The 23,167-nt window shown below is 39.6% G+C and overlaps 1 protein-coding gene across 16 annotated transcripts in view; it reads right to left on the bottom strand.

Moving 5' to 3' along the window:
* Positions 1–23,167, bottom strand: part of LOC122866084 (transcription factor 4-like) — a 267,666-nt gene that overhangs the window by 122,761 nt on the left and 121,738 nt on the right. For 15 of the 16 annotated variants that reach the window (XM_044175260.1, XM_044175256.1, XM_044175250.1 and 12 more), the window contains one exon: positions 1,390–1,516. In XM_044175260.1, coding sequence (XP_044031195.1) covers positions 1,390–1,516 — 127 coding nt within the window. Of the gene's footprint in view, positions 1–1,389; positions 1,517–3,298; positions 3,454–23,167 lie in introns of those variants that run through there. The other variant, XM_044175265.1, reaches the window with a different exon arrangement.

The following is a 23,167-nucleotide window of genomic DNA, read 5'->3' on the forward strand; positions in this document are numbered from 1 at the left end:
GCTGTGAACCGGGATCAGTCCACGTTAAAGTGATTCACTAAGGTCACTGAAAAAGGTTTCTGTTTGGATACAGAAATGTAAATGTTAGTTTTATTGACATTCTGATTTATTTCAGTTGTTTTTAAAATTTGTAATTGATCACTTCAGTACTTGGAGGAAATGAAAGATTCAGGCCTAAAACCTAAAAAAAACTTTTGAATTTCACAGGCACCGTTCTTGTAGCTCATGGTCTGAATGTCAGGATGTAATTTTGTTGGGTTCATTTTCACTATCATATATTTGGTTTCAGACTGTCAGACTGATCAGCAAAACATCAAAATTTAGACAATCTCAAAGAAAAAATCTGTTGTGACAAGTCCTTTTCAAAACTTATTCAGGCTTTAAGAATTTGACTAAAAAAGAAAAATAAACTGTCACGCTCTTGTTCCCAGTGTAGTTTCCATTGAATCCAAGAATTTGTGTAATTAAACAAGAGGCTTAAAAAACCACAGAACAAGGCAGATCATCATCAGTATCATTATTGTTTTTATTATTAAGAAAATGGCAGTTGATGTTGAAAAATGTATTTATTTCTTTTCCCTTTTTTTTTTGGAGGGAAAGTTTTTGTCTATTAAGTGAGTGAAAGAACCTGAAAACCTCCACAGCCCAAGCTAGCATTACGTATCGTATGCTTCAATTTTGACCCCAAACGCACTTGGGGCCCTGTGTGGGGCCGCTTGATATGCCAGTGATGTTGATGGGGATTTCTAAAACTAATGTATTTAGATGAATGTGCTTTTATTATGTAATTGTCAGTTCATTAGGAGCATTAGGTCTATTACAACAGCCCTGCAATAAATCCTTCCTTCATAAATGTTATCATTTCAGGCTGAATTGTGGGGTGCTATTGAATAGTATTGATGTATGTAGAATAATGTTTTGAATATTTTGTCCACCCAATTTATATCAACTGACCATAAAGTTGAATCAACAACTCTCTAAAACACTGAACATTATAACCTTCATGAAGGTAGGATTTATTACAGGACTGTTGTATTAGACTGCATTATTTTAGCTTGGTGTACCTAATAAATTGGCAAATGAATGTATACTGCTATATCTTTAATAAATTGTAGTTTTAAAATGTATATTTAATTATTTGTCCCTCCATGCTCTTGGAAAAAAAAGAAAAATGCCAAATTCAAATTCACATTATGTCATGACAATTTTGGAAACAAAAAAATGGGTTCACAGGCCAGAAAATGTCCAGAGAGCTGGACTTAACTCTTCCTCTCAATATTAGACATTTTGTAATAGAGAAAGCAGACGGAACTATTTATTGGAAAGTCACTGTGTCTCTGTGTGAGTTTATAGTGTATGTATAATGTGAGTATGTTAGCGGTGTCTCACCCATGGTGTCCATAGGCAGCGCTCTCCTCCGTGGATTGGAGCTGTAGTGCTGGTAGTACTGACCGGCTGGCTTGGTGGGCGACGCCGCGCCGGGACTCCCCAAACCCAACTCGCCACCCAGTATCGACTGGTCGAGCGAGACAGAGACAGAAACAGAGAGAGAGAGAGAGATTATTAATCATGCAACCTTGTGACTCAAGGACCAGGAAGGACGCACCGTTCTTCACAAAAAACAACGCAGATTTTTTTGTTTCCAATTCGATTTTGAAACGGAAAATTCAAAGAACGAACCATACACGGATTCAATTATCCAGAATTCTGAATTTAGAACACAATGACAATGTTAAGGAAAGCTAGAATGTTGTCAGTAGTAGTTGAAGAACATCAGAATGTTGATTAGAAAATGTGGAAGGTATCTGAAATATGCAACAATAATCGGAATATTGAGAGCAAACAGAATATTGGAATGTTGATAACAATTGGAGTGTTGAGGATAACTGGAATGATGCAGATCAGAATGTTCAGCACAGCTATCATTGTTGAGCTGAAATATGGTGATATGTCGAACTGGAATGTTCGAATGGGAGAATTATCTGGAATACTTGTCAGGATGCTGAACACAGTTGGAATGTTAGTAATGTTGTAGAATGTCAGATTGTTGAAGAGAGTATGTAAAATATCTGACATATTGACTAATGTCGGAATATTAAGGACAGTCAGGTTATTGACTGCTGATAACAGTAGGAATGTTGGAGTGTTGAAGAAAGCTTGAATGTTGAGCAAAACTGGGATGTTGCAGATATTAAATTATAGCACAGTTCAGGTATGCCGACCTGAAACATGAATGGAAGCTGGGATGCTGAGGACAGTTTGGAATATTGAATGTAGTTGCAATGTTGAGAATAATGCCAGGTTCAGTCACTGTAACTACCAGTTTTTGTCTCATAAATAGTGTTTGTGTCAATAATAAAGTTAATGCTGACTCAGATTATTTGGAAAGCTCCAATATATCAGACTTGGCACTAAATATCACAGAAGTGCCTGAAAAAGCAAACAAATCTGTCATTCAAGGTAATTAAACCCAAATTAAATGGATATAGTATTATATTGTCAGTACACAGTATTTTTAACCCTAACATGCCCAACTCTGCAATCATACAACCGTCTTGGGTCATCCAATAACATAAACGCTTGCAAGCGTCATTTCCATCCATCATATATGATGGAACACAGTATTTGCAGAATATTACATAGTTAGTTCATGTGTGTCTGTGTGTTACATTACATATGTCCATGTATTACTGCCCTAAATAGGTTAACAAAAGTATATATATCCACATCTGCCAGTATTAAAATGAAATAATTTGTGTAATAATAATAATGTATAACAACATTAAAATGGAAAAATCTGATTTCCAATTCGATGTTTGAAAATGCATGCTTACTGCCAAAATTTAAATCAAAATCAAACTTCCACCAACAAATGTTTCTTTGTGTAGTCAAAAGCAACACTGCAGACAGAAAGACAAACAGACAGACAGACAGACAGACAGACAGACGGATAGATAGATAGATAGATAGATAGATAGATAGATAGATAGATAGATAGATAGATAGATAGATAGATAGATAGATAGATAGATAGATAGATAGATTATAAAAATACATTTTAAAAGTGATGTTTTAGCTTTTCATTCTCAAAATTGCTTCAAAATGTCACATGAGATATTCTCATATACAGTACATTACTGACAGTAAAAGTTCAACATCAGAAAGACAAATTAATAAAGAAATAAATGCCCTTTGGATTTGATTTTGAAGCCATCTAACTTCAGGAACAAAGCCTACCTCAGACACCTCAAAGCAAGCTGATAATGATAAATGAAACCACGGTTGTGATGGTATTTACCTCCATGAGTGCGACCTCATGCTGCTCAGCGTGGAGACGTTCATCTCACAGCTGCACAGCTCAGAGTCTAACTTCTCCTCTCTGCTGCTTTTTCCCTCCTCTAACTGTGACTCTGTTTACGGCTCAAACTTAGCAAACTGCTCACACATTGTCCCGCTAATTAAGTTCAATGATTCGGCAGCAACAAGTGGCATCTGGGCTGATTTGGAGAGAAGCGAACGCAAGAATAAAAGACAGAGAGAAGGATGGAGGAGAGGGTCTTTTTTGTTTTTAAAGTGGCATAAAAAGTTAGCGAGGAGGGAAGAGGTGAAAAAGAACCTGCCCCCCCCCCCCAAAAAAATAGACTCCACCACTACTCCGTTAAAGTGAAGCTTTTTCCCCCCGAGCTTTCTCGTTAAGTTATTAGTGTGCAGTGTATTTAAAGCAGAGGGTGGAGGAGTGTGTTTGGAGGGGGGGGATGGATGCTTTTCGGCTAATCTGAATTCTGATCAGCGCGTCCGTCTTCTCTGTGGCTGAAAACAAGAGTTAGCTTGGCACTGCCGGGCCAAGGAAGGCTTTTCTCATGCTAAACAGGGCCTAAGTAGGCCAATTACAGGGCCAGCCTCGGTCTCAGAGCCCTTCTCCGGCTTAAAACAAAAGGGCTCTTGTCTTATATAAAGTCAGTCACACACACAGAGAGGGAGAGGGAGTCAGACACAAAGGCACACACACACAATCACACATCGATTCAGTCATCCTGTTCCTCTGTCCATGTGTGTTTCAGTGTGGTAGAGTGGTAAAAGGGGGTTCCCACTAAAACAAAAAAAGGTCTCATTGATTGTGGCGCTTTTCTTTCTTTTCTGTTCTTTTCTTAGTTTTTTCTTCTCCTACTTGAGCATCGAGCCAGGCCAGGCCAGGCCGGTCGCCCCGGCAACTACGAGCTGGAGGAGAGACAAAATACCCGTCTGACTCTTTTTACCTGTCTGTCTCGCTGTCTCTGTCATTTTCACTTTATTACACACTTTATTTGCTCAGTACAATTTAGTTATTGTGGATACCAAGATTACAAGTTGTTAAAGGGGTATTCCAGCAATTTCGTTTTTCACTTCCATAAAGTTGGGTGACTTGCGCAAGACAGAGTGGTCAAAATTGAAGCAGCAGAGGCCGAGATATCCTGACTCTTAGTCCCTAGTATGGGTCAAGCTCTAGAAGCACTGGATCCTACATTTCCCATGAAGCAATGCAACTGCCCCGCATTTTCCTGCCTGGTAAATGCCTACATCTTTCAAACTCCACACTCTCACTTTGCAACACAGGCTTTCGTTTATAAATTTACAGTCACCAAGCGCAAGAAATCTTGATGCTATCACTACTACATACTCCTAATGACAATGTTAAAATGCTGATGTTCAGCAGGTACAATGTTTGACACATCTTAATTTAGCTTCTTAGAATGCCAACATTTGCAGGTATTTGGCCATAAGCCAAACTTTGACAAATTAAAACTCACCAAAGTCGTTAGGATTCCTCCTCTGAGGACCATGGATATCTGTGCCCAATTTTATGGTAATCCATCCAATAGTTGTCAAGACATTTCACTAAAAAACAAAAAATGTCAACCTCCTGACGGCGCTACTAAGCCAGGGGATCACCTAGGTCATTAGGATTCATCCTCTGGGGATCATGAACACGTGTACACAATTTCATGACAATCCATTTAATAGCTGTTGACCGTCAGTCTGGACGAAAGTGGTGGACCGACCGACTGACAGACATTTCCATCCCTTGAGCCACGCCGTTAGCATGGCTAAAAACTGCCGGTCCTGCTGCCAGGCAGTTATTTTTGTCAAAAATTTTGCATCAAAAATACTTTAAAAACACTTAATTTTCATTATTTGTACCATGAATAAAAAGTAATCAGACTACATTGGATAGAGTGAGGAGACAGACATCTTGTGGATGTGACGTTAATCGTAACCCCCCCCCCCTCTGGAAATTAGTTTGGCCAATGAGCTTGTTTGACATGCAGGGCTGCACAATATGTTGCTGAGATTTGGGAAGCGCATGTGTCAGCTCCTCTGCAACCTAGTTACCCATAACTCTGAGATATTTATATGTATCTTCATATATGCATAATTCCAGCCTTACACTGCTGTGATAATCACCAGGTTCACTCCTCCTCGCTCTGTCTCTTGGTTCTGTTTTACTTTCTACATTATCTTGTTTTCTCTCTGTCGTTCTCTCTCTCTCTCACACACACACACACACACACACACACACACACACACACACACACACACACCAGAGGTCTGTTTCTCACAGAGCTGACTGGGCTTCGGTACCCAGCTGCTCACAGAGACGATATTAACTAAGATAGATTACCAGAGAGAGAGGCACAGACACATATATATATAGAGAGAGAGAGAGAGAAAAGAAGCAGAAAGAGAAACCGGGAAAAAAAATGTACAACAGGAAAGAGAGAGAGAAGAAGAGATAGATGAAGAGAGAGAACAACAAAGAAAAGAAGATTGAGTAGAAAAAGGTAGAGACAGAGAAAGAGAGAGACTTGGGAAATGAGAGAGACACAGAAGAGCAACCCGAATAGAGACAGACATAAGAATAGAACAGAATAAAATAGTTGTCAGGATGGATGGTTGACTGTGGAGCAGCACGTAACTCCCCCTAAAACAACAGATTGTCATTTTTACATTTTGTGTATGGATTAAACAAACAAGATATAAGAGGCTAGCTTTTTGTCCCTGCTTCCAGCTTTGTACTTAACACACAGAGATGAGAGGTGTATGGTATCTTCTCATCTCACTCTCAGAGAGAACGCAAATAAACATTTCCCAAAATGTTGAACTATTCCTTTCAGGATTTTAACTTTAAAATCAACAAAAGTGTCATTTATTAAATATAACAATTGTTTTCTGTTTTCCTCTCTTTTTACTACCCCCACCCCCCTCTTGTTTTCTCTCTTCTCAATTTCTTCCTCTCCCACTCAACCCTCTGTCCTCATGTGACTGAAAAAGCAAATGCTCAGATGTCATCAATTACCACCATCCCAACTATGAGAGACAGAGAAAGAGAGGGGTAGGGAGAGAGAGAGAAGCAGGAAGAAGTCATTAATTACCAGGAAGTGCTGGCGAGGCAGAGGCACACCTGTACACCAGCTTCGCTCCAGCTGACACACACACACACACACACACACATATGTACACACATCTGCGCACACACACTCCCGAGGAAGTGAGGCCCTGAGGCTGCTACCAGAAACAGTAAAACCAGCAGACACAACGAATAAAACTGGACTCTCAGAGCCAGAACAGTGTAATCACACATCAGACATTATAAACATCCAGACTTACATCTAACATATCAATTAATCATTTACTCTATTAAATGCATAAATGTTTTTTTTCTTTATGTCAGTGGTTGACTGCCTCATGGTGACAGCTGAGGGGGAGTGTTAGTGTATCCTTCAGCTCTACATATCTGTTACAAACATCACACAAAGCACGACAAAGTTTTGAGCATCTACTTCAATAACTTTAATACTACAAAACTGAAAAAAAAAAGCCAAACAAACCAAACATTTTTTACAATGAACCCTGAATTATTAAAAATGTCAATGCTACAATTACATTTTCAGTCCCCTTGAGCAAGACACTAACACTGCCAGGGTTAGAGGTTTAATTCCCTCTGGAATGACAAAGACAACTAGCATAACATCGTACAACAAAGACAGCAATTTATATCAAGTTACAACAACCAATTACAAGATACAGACTGAGCTGATTACCTGAGACGGGTAACACAAGTTAAAGACTAAGACAGCCAATCATGTCGAAGAACCTCCATGACAACCCAAATACACAAAGAAAACGGCCAATCACATCATCGCACTGGAGTCTCAGAAACACCAGCTGCTGTGTGTGTGTGCATGTGTGTTTAGAATGATGTCAGAGCAAGAAAAACCTCAGGGACAGATCACAGCAAACACACACACACACACACACACACACACACACACACACACACACACACACACACACACACACACACACACACACACATAGACACATCTGCAGTGGCACTCGAAGCAGCAAGGGATCGACTAGCCAATGACAACTTCCTCCATCTTCTAACTGCTCCACACACACACACACACACACACACACACACACACACACAAAGCAGTTCAAAGCATTTCTCCTTAATTAGCGTTCAACGCTTGGGTTGACAAATAAATAGCGATCATTTAAGAATACTAAGAGAGGAATCAGACAGCACATTACACCTCACAATATCTGGCAGCTTCCTGCACGCAATTACAACAGGGGGTGGGGTGGGTGTGGGGGGATAAGGGGGAAAGACAGCAGTTCATAGGGAGGAAATTGAGAAACGTAGGAAGGACGGAAGTAAAACTGGGGAGATGAGTAAGGGGAACAAATGAGGTTAAAAGCACATAGGGGGAGGAGGAAGAGAGGGAGGAATGAAGGGGAAAACAGTGAGGGAAGGAAATAGGTGAAGAAGGAGACAGTAGGTGGTAAGAGGAAAAAAGGAAAAGTAGGAAGTAAAACAGAAGTTGGAATGGAAGTAGGGAGGTTACAAGGGAAAGAAGAGAAGGGGGGAACAAAGGAATGAAAGAAGACAGATAAAAAATAAAGGAAAAGCAGGAGGGAGGAAATGGGTTAGGAAATGAGCTGATATAGAAGGGAGATGAATGTGGAAGGGAAGAAAGAAAGGATGAAAATTGAGAAGATGAAACAAACAAGTAGGGAAGGAAGGAGGTAAAGAGGTCAAAAGAGAAAGACAGATGGAGAAAATGAAAGTGGAATGAAGACAAGGAAGAACTGAGGGAGGAAGGGAAGAAAGGAGAGAAATAGGTAAGGGGGAAATTAAAAAGGTAGGAGACAGCGGTTGGTGGGGTATGAAGGGAAAGAAGGAAAGGTAAGAAGGACAGAAGTAAAACAGTAGAGACAAGTAAGTAGGGGAGGAAGAAGGGAGTGAAGGAAAAACAGAAGGAGGAGGGGAGAAGGAAAGGGGTAGGTTAGAGACACATGAAGAGAAAAGCAGGGAGGACAGGAAAGAGATAGGGAAGGAGATAGAAGCTAGTAAGGGAGGGTGGAAAAGAAAAGGTAGAAAGGATGGAAGTAGAAAAGAGAAGAGAAGGATAAGGCGAGTGAGAGAAGAGGGAATAAAGGGAAGAGGGAAGGAAGAGGTTGTAGCAGAGACATTGAGAGTAAAGGAAGGGAAAGTACAGAAGAACGCAGGGATTGATGGAGGGAAAGAAAATGGTAGAAAGGATGAAGGGAAGGAGGGAATCGTCGAGGAAGACAGGGGAGGAGACAGCAAGTGAATGAATGATAGATGGAGAGACAGATTTATATTTAGAGATGAAAAGAGAGATGAAAAGAGAATAAAAAATAGGCTTCCCCGCAGTGCCATCTTGAACTGATCACTCCCATCATGCCTCAGTCGCAGCTGTCTTTACTTTGTTGTTGTGGAGACATTTTAGTCATTATAACCAGGAACAAACACAGGAGTGTAGAAATAAAACTTGTACAATGGACATTCTTATTTTTGAACAGCGCTCTACATCTAAAACACATCTGTAAAGCTCTAAAAACTGAAAATAAGCAACTGTTTGCTAACAAGTTCACCATATCAAGAGATATCTTGAAAGGTGATAATAAGTAGAGCACAGTCTGCTTTATCAGGACTGTGTGGGTGTGGTTCAATCAGATTTGAGAGTGACCTGGCAACATAAGCATAACCAGCAATAATCACAAAATTTTTAATTAAAATTCATATATTGCCATGTTCTGATTGGTGCACAGAAGTACATGATAGACGTCAGCTTTTTCTAACAGAGCCTTAAATCAGTAAGAGCACAAATACAGAAATCTCTCCCATGAAATAACCAAAAATATTCTAATTTTTCAGAAAATGTAGTCCCTGTCACTCATAGAAACAATCTTATTAAGAAAAAAGGTTATTAGGGCCTTTAAGGCCTAATGCAGCATTAACGTCATGTGGGATAGAAGGTAGGGATGGGAGAGACATGCAAACGTTCACATTAGCAGATAGTTATATGCATTAGGCGATTTGAGGGGGGATGACCTGCCACCCCCTCCATCCCCTATTAGCAGAGATAGTGCAGGGGCAGAGGGGTTATTTAGTTGAAAATGTTAGTCTAGTCTGTCTCATTGATCCTTTATCTGACTGTTTGTGCAAGTTAGAATCTATGGCCCCGGCCATGGCTCTGAAATATTAGTAGCCGAACTGTGCTGTGTATTGAGGAATTCATGGCGCTGTCCGTGGTGCTGATGTAGCAGACGAATTTGTAATTACACCTTTTTCTCTCAGTCTTGGATCTATAATATTCTCTAAACTATATACAATTAATACTCAATTCTATACTATATTGTATATTGTACCTTCATGATCAAGTAGCAACGTGTAGTCGTGGGGTGCTCCCATTGGGCCATCCCCCATTAAAAATTTACAAATCACCGACTGCTTGTATGATTGCAGAATTGTGAGGGTTACTGTGTACAGTCAGTATAGCACTATATTAATTAATTACTGCTTACTGATCTTCAGTAGCACTTTAGTATTATTAAGCACCAAGTTGGATATACTGGAGCTTTCCCGAGTTTCCCAGTTGTTTGGACTTCCCAGACATTTTGACTTGCCACAGTAGGAAAAGCACAGGTGTTATAATAATAACATTGTCAATAGCTCTGTTGTATTCAAGTGTCCAAGTAAGCCATGACAGGGTGACAATGATCCAGCAAGCACAATACCAGGACCCTGAAACTGAAGCAGCTAAATGGAATTCAGTACACGTATAACTGAGTTGTGTCCATATTAACCTTGGTGTGGATGAAGCTCCGGAGAAATGGAGTTTTTAGTAGTTTGGTGCTGTGCTTTAATAAAAGAGTTCTTTTTACTTTTAAGGCCACACATTCATTTTCAGAAATGTCCAAGGCCTAGGTTGCATTTCTTTCTCATTTAAAGGAGGTTCAAGGCCTGTGGGTTCCAGGAAGTTGTTGCTTCATCTGTTACAGATAAGAATTCAAGAGAAGTCCTGCAGAACTCTGATGAAGGGAACACACATGAAAAATATCAGCTTGCTTTCCCACATCTCATGGATCAGGACTGGTATACTTATATGTATTAGTGTATGTGTGTGTGTGTGTGTGTGTGTGCGCGCGCATGTGAGCATGTGCATGTGAGAATCAGAGCAAAGGAACACAAAATCACTTGTTAGTGTATGCATCAGTGTGTGTGTATTAAAGTTTTGGCAGTATTGTGTGTATATCTGTGTGTGTGTGTATACGTGTGTGTCAGTTCTGTAGAATAGGCGTGACAGCTCAGTTCTGTTCTGTGTCTGTTACCAGCTGTTGTACTTCACTCGCACTTTCAGTGTGTCAGTGTATGTGTGTGACAGCATACTGTTTGATGTTAGACACATCAGAGAGGGGAGAGGGTTAACTTCATTGACAGAGATAGAGAGTAGCTCCCTGGTTTGCCTCCATGATGCCTGACAAGAACTTATTAAACAAACACTCATTCGACTGCTGCATAATTGAATCAAATATTTTGACCTTTTTCACAACCAAGTAACTCCACTTGAAAAACAAGCACACAGGGTTTCCTCTCAAAGCTTTGTTTTTCACACTAAAACACATATTTGCAGTAATGGAATGCATTTTCATATCCTTAGGTCAAACTGGCAATGCCATAATGTGGAAATACTCCATTATGAGCCTTCAAAACTTTATATAAATCTCTATGTAGTAACTTGGCTGAAAATTGCACCTGGACAAAAGGTCAGAATTTGGAACAAAAAAAAGAAAAAGAATGAAGGAAAAAAATGTGTTAGGTATGCCAGCTAATGGGTATAGGGTCCCCAGGAGTGAAGTGCATCACTCTCTTTGATGTCACAAAAGTAGAAGAGAATGGGTTTACTTTCCCAGTGTTTGAAGGTAATGCTTCTGAAATTTGATGGGAAAAAATATGGTATAAGATATGGTATAAAGACCCATCTGTAAGCCACAAGAATATGAAATGTTCAAGTCCTACTGGGCAAATATAATTTCATCTTCAGTCTGTTACTAAAGTCATTTTAACATTAACAACAATTTAACGGTAACTAATCATTGTCATCATCATCAATCATCAAACATTAGATAAAATGCCATTAAAGATTTTTTTTTTGCATAAGGTCATATTGTGTTTTTCACCAAAGTTCTAATGACAAATGGTTTAACACATTGTTCCGTGCACATACTGTATGTTGCTGCCTAATGCTGACAGGTGACTGCTGTTCAGTTTTGTTGACCCAGTGGTATAGCGGTCAAGACTGAGCTACATCAGCTCTCACACACAGAATAATTGGATTAGGAGTTCAGATGAGAACATCAGCTAAATAATGTTCAACAGAATTCATCCATGTTTTCATGATAGTCCAGTGGTGGAACTTTTGTTTCTACATGACATATTTATATGTACACATCATTACACTGTACTTAACAGTGATGAAGTAGATGCAGCCAGAAAACAATAGGCCTGATTACTGATTACTGGGCCATCTTGGAAACTATTAGGTCAGTTTCAGGTGAAACTAGCTATTAACAGATACTCAGGCAGATTCCTTCCTGAGGGCAGGGCTTATGTAACACAGAGTAGCTTAAATTTCCAGTTCCCGTCCCATTTTTTCACAATTGAGAATGACTTCCGGATGGGAGCCGAAACGTCTTGATTCTGAAAACAGTGTCCAGATGACTACAACTGAAACCTTTTCTACGATAGAACACTCCTGGACGAATGAGGGACTACACCGTCTATACTGTAGGAAGTTAATGCTGGAATTTGAGCTTACTCCTGCTCATACTGTGACATCAAGTGCAGAGGACTCAGACATATAGCCATAGTACTTTCCTGTATGAATTAATAAAGTAACAAAACTAAAAAACTCTTTATGATTTGGGTTGAATTATTTTACTGGGCTTGCGTCAACGTTTTGACTTATTTTGACCGTAATATTCAACTAGAATTTAGCTTTTTACTGAAAAGAAATGAGAAGAAGAGACTTCAAAACTGTGTGATTCAAATAATGGATATTTCTCTATAACTATAACTAAAGGAACCCAGTAACTCCATCATGTCATAGTGATAGCGGGTGGTCCTGACACTCAGAATGTTCATATAATGGATACCACACACATACACACAAACTGTCAGCTGTCACAAGCTTGTGATCGATAGTAAAATAAAATCGTCGATCTGTGCAGCCGGCAAATAATACTAAACGATGGCTGACATTCAAACACAGATGCACAGGATGGATGGATGGAAGAGGAGAGAAGAGTTATTTATGATAGATAGATAGATAGATAGATAGATAGATAGATAGATAGATAGATAGATAGATAGATAGATAGATAGATAGATAGATAGATAGATAGATAGATAGATAGATAGCAAAAGGTCAAAACAAGACAACTGAGTGTTTCTATCAACTACTTTTGTGTGAATATACTCATGAGGATGTGACAAAATGACATAATTTTATCAGTTGCTATGGTGACAGAGAGGAGGATTTACATGCAACAAGGGCCCCTGTCTGGACTTGAACTGGGATGTTCTGGTTACACAATAGAAGAAGAGGCCTGTGCAGTAACATTAAGTTGCATGTTATAAAATCTGTTTTTATCAGCCTTGATTGCATCTTCTTTTTTTTCCATTTTGATCTGACAGCTTTTTCACCTCAGCCAAGCATTAAAACTTTTTTGCAACATGTCTTTTTTCTGCTATTTCCGCCCTGTTTTATCAAAATAATAATACATATACACTGAGTTGCCAGTTTATTACAATTTTTCTCAATTGATGTGATGCATTTCTGCATAGAAACTGCAAATGCAGACAAAAGTTCTGCTCAAAATGGTGCGCCGCATCGCGCTGCACAGTGCTGCGCCGCTCGCAGCCAGTTAGGACATACCAATAGAAAACAATGCAATTTAACAGATTTTGTCGCTGACGCTCGCTCGCGTAGCATGCAGTTAGGACACGGTTTAACCCTGAACTCTGAGTTGATGAACCCTGAGATGGGAAACCGAGTTTTCGGTTCCAGAACAGCTGATCTGAGTTACTTCAATCAACTCTGAGTATGTTCACTCTGAGTTAAGTGCGTGCACGAGGACTATAAAAAGCCATCATCATTGAAGCTCTGATACTACGATTCACCATGGCAACAGGTAAATAAAAGGCAGAGCCTCCATTTGAATCCAGTGAACGTAGAAATATTAATGCATGTGTAAACAGACTGTGCACATTTATCTTCAGAGCAGGGAAAAGTGTCAATAAGTTCACACAATAAAATTTTATTCAGTGTTGTCCATCATCATTTACCAGACTTACATTTCCTTAATGGATGATGAAGTGGTGGAATCTGACTGTGTATTAGGCCATAGCCTACATTACATTTTAAATATATTTGTTCAGCTTTAATTGGACAAAACACAGGGACCAGCAACTGAAGATAAAAATATAGTTGAAGATTTAAAAACTATAGGCATAGAGACATGATCGTAAGTTCACAATCTGATCCAGTAATAATGTCTTTGGTGGTTTGCACTTGAAAAGCTGTCGAGGTTAAAATTCAGTAGATTTTAAATTGTAGACGTCTATTTGGATCTTGTCTCAACAGCATTTAGCTTTATTTCAGCTACTTCAACAAATGTAAATAAATGTAAACACAGTCACTGTGAAATGCTGTTAAGACTCAGGGTTTGTTGAAGAAAACCTGCCAACTAGCGGGCTAGGTCCACAGAGTCAGTTACTGCGGTAACTGACCCAGAGTTTAAGTTACCTCTCTTTCAGGTCATGGACTTTGGCCTGTGATGACATGCTAAGGTTGAATTTGTCACACAAACTATTTTACTAAGGTGTCTGACCAGGTGACTTATTATAGTAAGTTATGTGGATAAAAATCTATGACCTGATGCAAATCAAAGTCAAGATATGGAGCAGTAAACAATATCTTAATATCAAAATGACTGCAGCTTTGAAATTGATGCACTGTTCTGAAAAAGATAGTTGCTTTTCTTTTTGCTGTCTTGTGTGAGTAGTTTTTTGTTGCAGTATTTTCTATTTAGACACCAGTGTGTGATTTTGACGAGTGTATTAAGTTTTGAGAACAAAACACCTTGTGGAAAATGCATTTGCTGTTGTGCAAATGGAAACACAGTTAGTTAGTGTTAGTGTCACCTATTCTAAAAACTGCACTTTTGTTTCAAACAATGCATCAAAACAATCGAGAAATACTGTGAAGTGTCTACTATCGAAGGATGTATTACGTGTTTTTGTTGGTTTGCATTAGATACAGGTGTACATACTAAACTATTATATTGGAGAAGCACTGTATTCCTTTTATAATGAATATGCAATAATATAATAAAGATTTAGCCAATCAGGACAAACTACGGTCCAAGCAATATTTCCTTCCATGTAAACAGTCTTTGGCTGTGCTCGAAATCACATACTAACGTGCTGCCTACTCCATACTCAATCAGTATGTACTGCATACTGCCTACTAAATGTACAAATATGTATCACATGATGGCCATTGCGCAGTCTGAAGAGACGCAATGCATTTTGGGGCAGTTGAGTAGTAGTAAACTAGTAAGCTCACGCCGCATACTCGTAATTCTTTCTAATCTAGTATACATCCATCTTGCGTGCACAAAATCCACATGCTATGCAGTTGGAACACATACACACTCAATTTGACGTCATACTTAGTGTGACTAGTACATTAGTATACGATTCCGAACACAGCCTTTGGCTGGCACTTGTTTTATTCATCCTGGACTTCAGACCATCTGTTGGGGGCTTGTACTTCCTGCTGCCATGCCATTGGTCAGAAAAAAGCCAATGACGAGAGGCACAGGAGACAGACAGACAGACCACACACACACACAGTAATGTCTGGCCTCCATACTGACACATTCCACAGAACTGTAGAGATATTGCATCTTGAGAGAGACAGAGACAAAGAGAGAGAGAGAAAGAAACAGGGCTCAGAGAGACAAAACAAGAAAAAGGACAGACTGCAAATGAGAGCGGGTCGTCCACCAATCAAAAGGTCGGTGGTTCAATCCCAGCTTCCCGAGGGCTGTGATTTAACGTGAAGTTAGATACTAAAAAAAGTCTTGCTAAAGCAAAGCTGTCCATGATTAATATGAGGTGAGATAATATTATAGCCTACAGTAGCTGATGTTACACTGTACACAGAAGAGATACACTGGAGAGAATTTTGTCTACTTAACTGTAGAAGTTGCTGTGCTGAAATAAAATCCTAAAATCTAAAAAACCTTAAGAACAAAAGAGTTCGACAAGTGGTTCTTGCATAAGGCTCACTCGTCATGTCTGTGCAAACAAAAAGAGGGGAATGGAAACTGTAACTTTGGAAGATAATAGATAAACTTTGGTAGTTTTAGTACATATATATATATGTATACATACACACACACACACACACACACACACACTGTATATATGGGGAAAGAAACAGAGAGAGCACAGCAAATGAGAAATAGAGATAAAGACAAAGACGGAGAGGCTGAGATGTGTTCAGTAATAACCAGAGGACTCGCTCTCTCTGCAGTGACCCATTAGAGAGGTGTGGAGGTCAGAGGTCAGTGTTTTTGAAGAGCCCTCAGAGTTTGAAGGACCAGTTCAGCTCATTGAGGAGTGAACAGGAAGCTGAGATGACACACCTGCTACTGTTTCAGCAGTAAATGGAAAGTCAACACAGCTTACAGTTTATATTTATGCAGCATGTAGTTAATGCTGAGTGGAGCTGCAGAGCTTTAATTACTAACACTCTCCTGATATGATATATACTGTATATATAATTCACATTTTTTTATTTTAATCTTGTTAAATCACAAGCATGCTTGTGTGTGTACGTGTGTGTGCGTGTGTGTGTGAGTGAGTGAGTGAGTGAGTGAGTGAGAGAGAGAGAGAGTGAGTAAATGTGTGGTTATGGAATGCTGTACATGTACATGTGCTTTAATATAAGTGTATGTGTGTGCATGTATGTGTGTGTGCACCTTCTTTAATAGGTAAATGTAGCTTCTAAGCTCCTCTGAAACCGCACAGAACTTCAAAACGGAGCCTTCAGCACTTTTTACTGACTGATGTGTGAATGTGTGTGCGTGAATGGTTAAAGGCTTTTTTTCATGTTGCATTCCACCAGACCCTCATATCCAGACTGCTGCTGCCTCAGCTGTAGCTGCCGGCCCACGACCAACCTACTGATCTGTGAGGCGATAACTGGATGACAGGCATGCTTTGGTGTGGCTGAAAGTATGTGTGTGTGTGTGTGTGCAGCCGACACAGTGGCTTTGGCGTGCATGAACGACAGAGTGAGAGAGAAGAGAAAAACTGAGAGAGGGAGAAAACAGATGAAAAACAGCAAGATAGGAAGATATAAGCGTGAGAGAGAGGATGAGAGATGGTAAAATACAGTGGTAATACGAGAGAGAGAGAGATAGTGAGTGAGTGAGTGAGAGAGAGTGATACGCAAGGATCATCTTCTCCCATCCCTTCATCCAGATGATATGGATTTTTCTGCTTATGTAGACAGAATGTCCCTTTAGATAGCTTTAGATAGCAGCCATAGAGAAGCCACCCAGTGTTAGTGTGTATGTGTGTGTGTGTGTGTGTGTGTAGGGGGGGGGTAGTGACTGTGTATTATTATTACTATCCATGAGGGTGTTTCTGCTGTGGTTATGGGACTTCAGGTGATACTCTCAGCAACAGTGAAGCCACAGACATACCCATAAAACGAGGGAAGAGCAAACAACATTCTGATACCAGCAGTGAAGCTAAAAATGTCACATTTACTCCCGAGGGTGGCGCTAAAGGAAAGGTCATGGAGTCATTAATGTCTAAATGGTTCATCCTCTAGGGAGCAGAAATAACATCAGTACAGTAAAAAAATGTCTGTCCATTAGATCTTGATAGTTCTTGTGAAAGAGGGAAAAGTTTGTCAAGTAGGTGGCACAAGTCAGAAGATCAGGAGGTCAGCAAAATCATTATGATTTATGGGGAACATGAATATTAACAGCAAGTCTCATCAAAAGCCGATCAGTGGTTTCAAAGACATGACATGGATCAAGGACAGATAGACTGGAGTCAAGATGCATTTAGTCTGTCCAAACTTCAAAAATGTACCTAGTAACCCCTCTGAAGCTCACTAATTAACACATTGTATCTCATTTGTTTAATCCATATGCAAACAGTAATGTAAAAACAACAACGTTTAGGCCGCGTTCAGACCGAATTGAGCCCTGTGTGAAAAAACGCAGCCCTCTTATTCATTTGAATGAACAGCGGGGGTCCTAGAGCAGAGGGAGCCAGCAAAAAAGTTGAACCTGCTTCAACTTTTGCCACAACGCAATGTCATCCAGCAAGGCTATTGTTGGCCAGTCACATACATGCAGCAGCACAATTCTGGTGGGTGTGTGCAAATGCTGTATTTCAACTGTTTACCTCACAAGAAAGATAAAATAGCTGCCGCTGTGATACCTTTCCGGAGTTGTAAGATCCTGTCAGTGAGTATTATAAACTGTTAGCTGTGCTGTGTTTTGGCGTCTGATAAGCCTTCAAATTCACAATTGGTTTTCTAATGAAAACAATCTCACTCTTGCAAATTAGCCAAGTACTGTATTTCCCTGACAGGTGTAAGGTATAAAAATGTTCATGACATGTGATAACTATAGGAAGGCCCTCCGTAATGTCATAACAGCCTATTACTCATCATTAATATAGGAAAATAAGAACAACAACAGGTTTCTTTTCAGAAGATCCGATACGATGATATGATCAAAAACTCCAGATCAGCAACTAAATGGACGTTAAGGTGATATTGTTTTGTCAACTGCTGATTCCAAGGTCAAGAATGAATCTTTGAAACAACAACCTTAAAGTGCTCAGAAAAAAATAAAACTGCTGTTTTAGGGAAACGGCATAAAATTGAATCTCACTACAAAATATACAGTATATGTGAAAATGAAAGATTAAAAAATCATTTCCAGCACCTCTAGTGCACACAGCTACTACATTAAAATATGTATAATGTTTGTATGAATGTAGTTTTACATGCAACTTAAATTACAGCAAATACTAAAAAAAAGAATAACTAAAAAATTAAATAATATGTTAAGATACATGAAAACAAAAGTTTCATTCCGGATGGGACATGAAATGAAACAACAGACTCAGTCCTTTTCCATCCCTGGTGTTTTAAATGTATTCATGCCACCTTCAGCCAAGAGACGATGGTTTTTGGAGGGTGTTTGGATGTTTTTAGGGGAGCAGAGCTTGCTGTTGGGGGGTTGGGCTCGAACTTTGGCAGGAGGCCATGTTTCCCAGCCCCCACCACCCATTTACAACTAGGAGAGAATCACCAGTGAGACCCAGTCAGCTTCCCACTTTACACAGGATACCAGCAGTCAGTTCATACCAAATAAAAATCTGTATTACTACTGAAGTATAAAGGCTCTGTTGTACAGAAATTAAACACTGAGGTATACTGTTCTGCTGGATGGAAACATCCTCGAACCATTAGACACTATTGGACAATCCATTCATTCATTTTCAACACTGAAGACAGACGCACAGACACATGAACATACAAACTCAACACAGAGGGGCAGGTTAGAAACACGCATCTGTTAGGGTAACAATGTAATCAAAAAGCTACTGCGTCACCCTAAAACATGAACCACAAGTCTCCCTTTGGCATTTACACCATTCACAATGGTGTATATCATATCATATGTAGCATGGGACAGTAAATAACAAAATAAATAAACAAATAATAATACACAAACAAACAAAACACTCATTGTGAATTATGCCACAATACATTCATGCTAAGGTACCATTCCTGCAGTCTTAAAGTTGTAGGTTTGAGTCTGACCATTCACTTTCTTACTGTTAAAGAGTAACTTGCAGATTGAATTTTTTACTAAATTTATGCTTTTCCCTTTCTGAAAATGAAAAGTTAATGCAGGAAAAAGTAGGCATTTTGAGTAATGCCCCTAAAAATGCTTTTTTTTTCAGCATCGAGCCATATTACGTAACAAAAGAGAGTCGGTTTCCCTGACTCTGCCTCAGCTCAATGTGCAGCAGTAGGTGGTAGTCTGAGCAATTGTAATTTAGTGAGTCTGTCATTTTTCTGTACTTTTACATTGCATTTCACCATTTTTCATCATGGTGATTTATTGCCTGTCAGGACATCAAGTCCACCGTTTTCCTAACAGGAAAAGCAACTGAACCAGTGTTCGTGGCTGGTTACGTGTTGTGTAGGTGAAGAGACTTCACTGCTACATCTGTAATGAAAAACGTGGTTCTGTTCGACGCTCCATGGTATAACCCCCAAACCCGCAAATTAAAGCAAACATTGCGAAAACTTGAAAGGAAATGGCGTTCCAACAACCTGGAAGAATCTCGTTTAGTCTGGCAAGATAGTCTAAACATACTGTATAGGAAAGCCCTCCGTAATGCCAGAGCATTACGGAGGGCCTACTACAATCATTAATAGAGGAAAATAAAAACAACTCCAGGTTTCTTTTCAGCACTGTAGCCAGACTGACATAGAGTCACAGCTCTATTGAGCCATTTATTCCTATAGCCCTCAGTAGTAACGACTTCATGAGCTTCTTTAATGATAAAATTTTAACTATTAGAGAAAAAATTCATCACATCCTGCCCTGTACCAGTACCAATTTATCTTCAAACACAGGTACCTTAGAAACAACTGTAAAACCTGATACATATTTTGACTGCTTTGCTCCTATTGATCTTCTTCAACTAACTTCGACGATTAATTAATTTAAGCCATTGACCTGTCTCTTAGACCCCATTCCAACTAGGCTGCTTAAAGACGTTTTACCCTTACTTCTCACTTCTTTACTGGATATGATCAATCTGTCTTTAATAACAGGCTATGTACCACATTCCTTTAAAGTAGCTGTAATTAAACCTCTTCTTAAAAAGCCCACTCTTGATTGGTTTCAGCCAACTATAGATTAGATTCAACTTTATTGTTATTACACATGTACAAGTACAAGGCAACAAAATGCAGTTTAGGTCTAACCAGAAGTGCAATAAGCAAGTGCAGGATATAAAGTGTGTGCATAAATGCAGGATAGAGCAGTATTGTGAAAATATTACATATGTGTGCGCATGCGCCAGCCCGCATGCTGCCCGATGCCGTAGCTCCGTCTCGTCGTCTTACTTTTTCCAACTTTTAACTTTCCTTTTTCTTCCAAACTTGAGTAACTTGTGTGAAAGTATAATTTAAACTACGCTCTTTACGAAAATGAGGGTAGAAAGTGTTTTGGTACTTTTTTTCACCGTGGAACTTCTTCTGCTACTCGGTCAGGGCACCGCTGCAGATCAGCTGTTTGGCTGCATTGTTTACACCAGGGAACAGCTGATCGCGCTGAAGCCGAGCAACATGGCGCCCAGGACAACCGATGTCCCCACTGAGATCTGGAGGAGGACACACCGAGGATGCAGAGGTGGAACAAAGTGGCGAGGGAAGAGAGAGAGGTGCAGACAAAAGAGACTTAAGAATATAAGATTTAAGCCGTGTCTGCCTTCTCTCGTCATGGGCAACGTGAGATCGCTAGCGAATAAAATGGACGAGCTAATGGCGTTAGCCCGGAGTCAGACGGAGTTGCCTGCCTTCAACTCCTCTGCTGTGGTGGGATGTATCAGCGGTGGTGATGAGACTGAGTACAGGGCTGTGGTGGGTAACTTTGTCTCATGGTGTGAGCAGAACCATCTGCAGCTCAATGCGACAAAGTCTAAGGAGCTGATTGTGGATCTACGGAGGGCCAAGGCACCAGTGATCCCGGTTTCCATCCAGGGGGTCAGTGTGGACATTGTGGAGGATTACAAGTACCTGGGAGTACACTTGGATAACAAAGTGGACTGGACCAAGAACACTCAAGCTGTTTACATAAAACTCTGGAAAGGCCAGAGCCGCCTCTATTTTCTGAGGAGGCTGAGGTCCTTCAACATCTGCCGGACAATGCTGAGGATGTTTTATGAGTCTGTGGTGGCCAGTGCTATCCTGTATGCTGTTGCATGCTGGGGCAGCAGGTTGAAGGTAGCGGACGCCAACAGACTCAACAAACTGATCCGTAAGGCCAGTGACATCAAACTCTTTAACTCCTCCCTCTAAGTGTCTGTCTGTATGACCCTAGGTCACTAAACTGGACATTGATCATTACATCTCTGCCATACTTGAATAATTGTGCAATATTCTGTGTACTACTCTTCCGTGCAATATTTAGTTTTCCCATGTTAGTTTTTCCTATTTATTGACATTGATATTATATACCTCCATTACTGCTGTGCAATATCTTAACAATCTCAATAAGCTACACTTAACTTCCACTGCTTATTACTTATTACTTATTTTATTACATTGTATTATTATACTGTATTATCATCATCAACTGGTAAACCCACTTAGTACTTCACACTTATTTTATCTTATACTTATACCCACCTGGTACTTAACTTATTTTCTGACCTGTTTTTATAGTGTTTTATAGTGTATTATATTTTTTGCTAGTACTTTCTCCTGTGTGCACTGACGTAAAGGCGAGCTACTGTAACAAAGAGTTTTCCTTCAGGGATCAATAAAGTATTTCTGATTCTGATTATATTTTAAGTGGTACTATGGACATCATATACAGATGGCATTACTATAAACAGAAGTATACTGATGGATATGTACAATAATGAATTGGACTGGGCAGAACAGTAGTGCAGTGAATATAAAGTAGTGCAATTTATGGAAATAGTTAACAGTGCAGTAGATGAGTTATTGCAGTATTCAGTACATAGTACTGGAGTGCAAATGATACAGTATAGGAGTGCAAATGATGCAGTATATGTATAAATAAATAGTCCGGTAGTGCAAATGAACATGTGGTACATGTAGCAAAAACAATATAGCAGCATTTATATCTATACCTATATCTAACCTTCGCTTTCTCTTTAAGATCCTTGAGAAAGCCAATCAGTTGTGTGACTTTCTACATAAGAATAGTTTATTTGAGGATTTTCAGTCGGGATTTAGAGTGCATCATAGCACAGAGACAGCACTGGTGAAAATTACAAATGACCTTTTAATTACATCAGACAATGGACTTGTCTCTGTACTTGTCTTGTTAGACCTTAGTGCTGCATTTGACACCATTGACCACCCTATTTATCATATCGATCTCACTTTGTACATGTTAATGGTGAGTCCTCTGTGCACACCAAAGTTAGTCACGGAGTTCCACAAGGTTCTGTGCTTGGACCGATTCTATTCACCTTTTATATGCTTCCTTTAGGTAATATTATTAGGAAACACTCCATAAACTTTCATTGTTATGCGGATGATACCCAATTATAGCTATCAATCAAGCCAGATGAAACTAACCAGTTAGCTAAACTTCAAGCATGCCTTAAGGACATCAAAACCTGGATGACCTACAATTTTCTGATGTTAAACTCTGACAAAACTGAAGTTATTGTACTTGGCCCCAAACACCTCCGAGACACATTATCTAAAGACATAGTTGCTCTAGATGGCATTGTCCTGGCCTCCAGCACCACCGTAAGGAACCTATACCTAAAACCTAAGTTTTTTCTTGCCACTGTCGCCAAGTGCTTGCTCATGGTGGGAGTTGTTGGTTCTCTGTAAATAATATTATAAAGAGTACTGTCTAGACCTGCCGCATGACATGAGAGCAGTTGAAGAACTAAAGTTGTCAACAGTGACTTTGTCTCCTGTCTCCT

This window comes from Siniperca chuatsi, linkage group LG18, assembly GCF_020085105.1.
Source record: "Siniperca chuatsi isolate FFG_IHB_CAS linkage group LG18, ASM2008510v1, whole genome shotgun sequence".
Classification (NCBI taxonomy): domain Eukaryota; kingdom Metazoa; phylum Chordata; class Actinopteri; order Centrarchiformes; family Sinipercidae; genus Siniperca; species Siniperca chuatsi.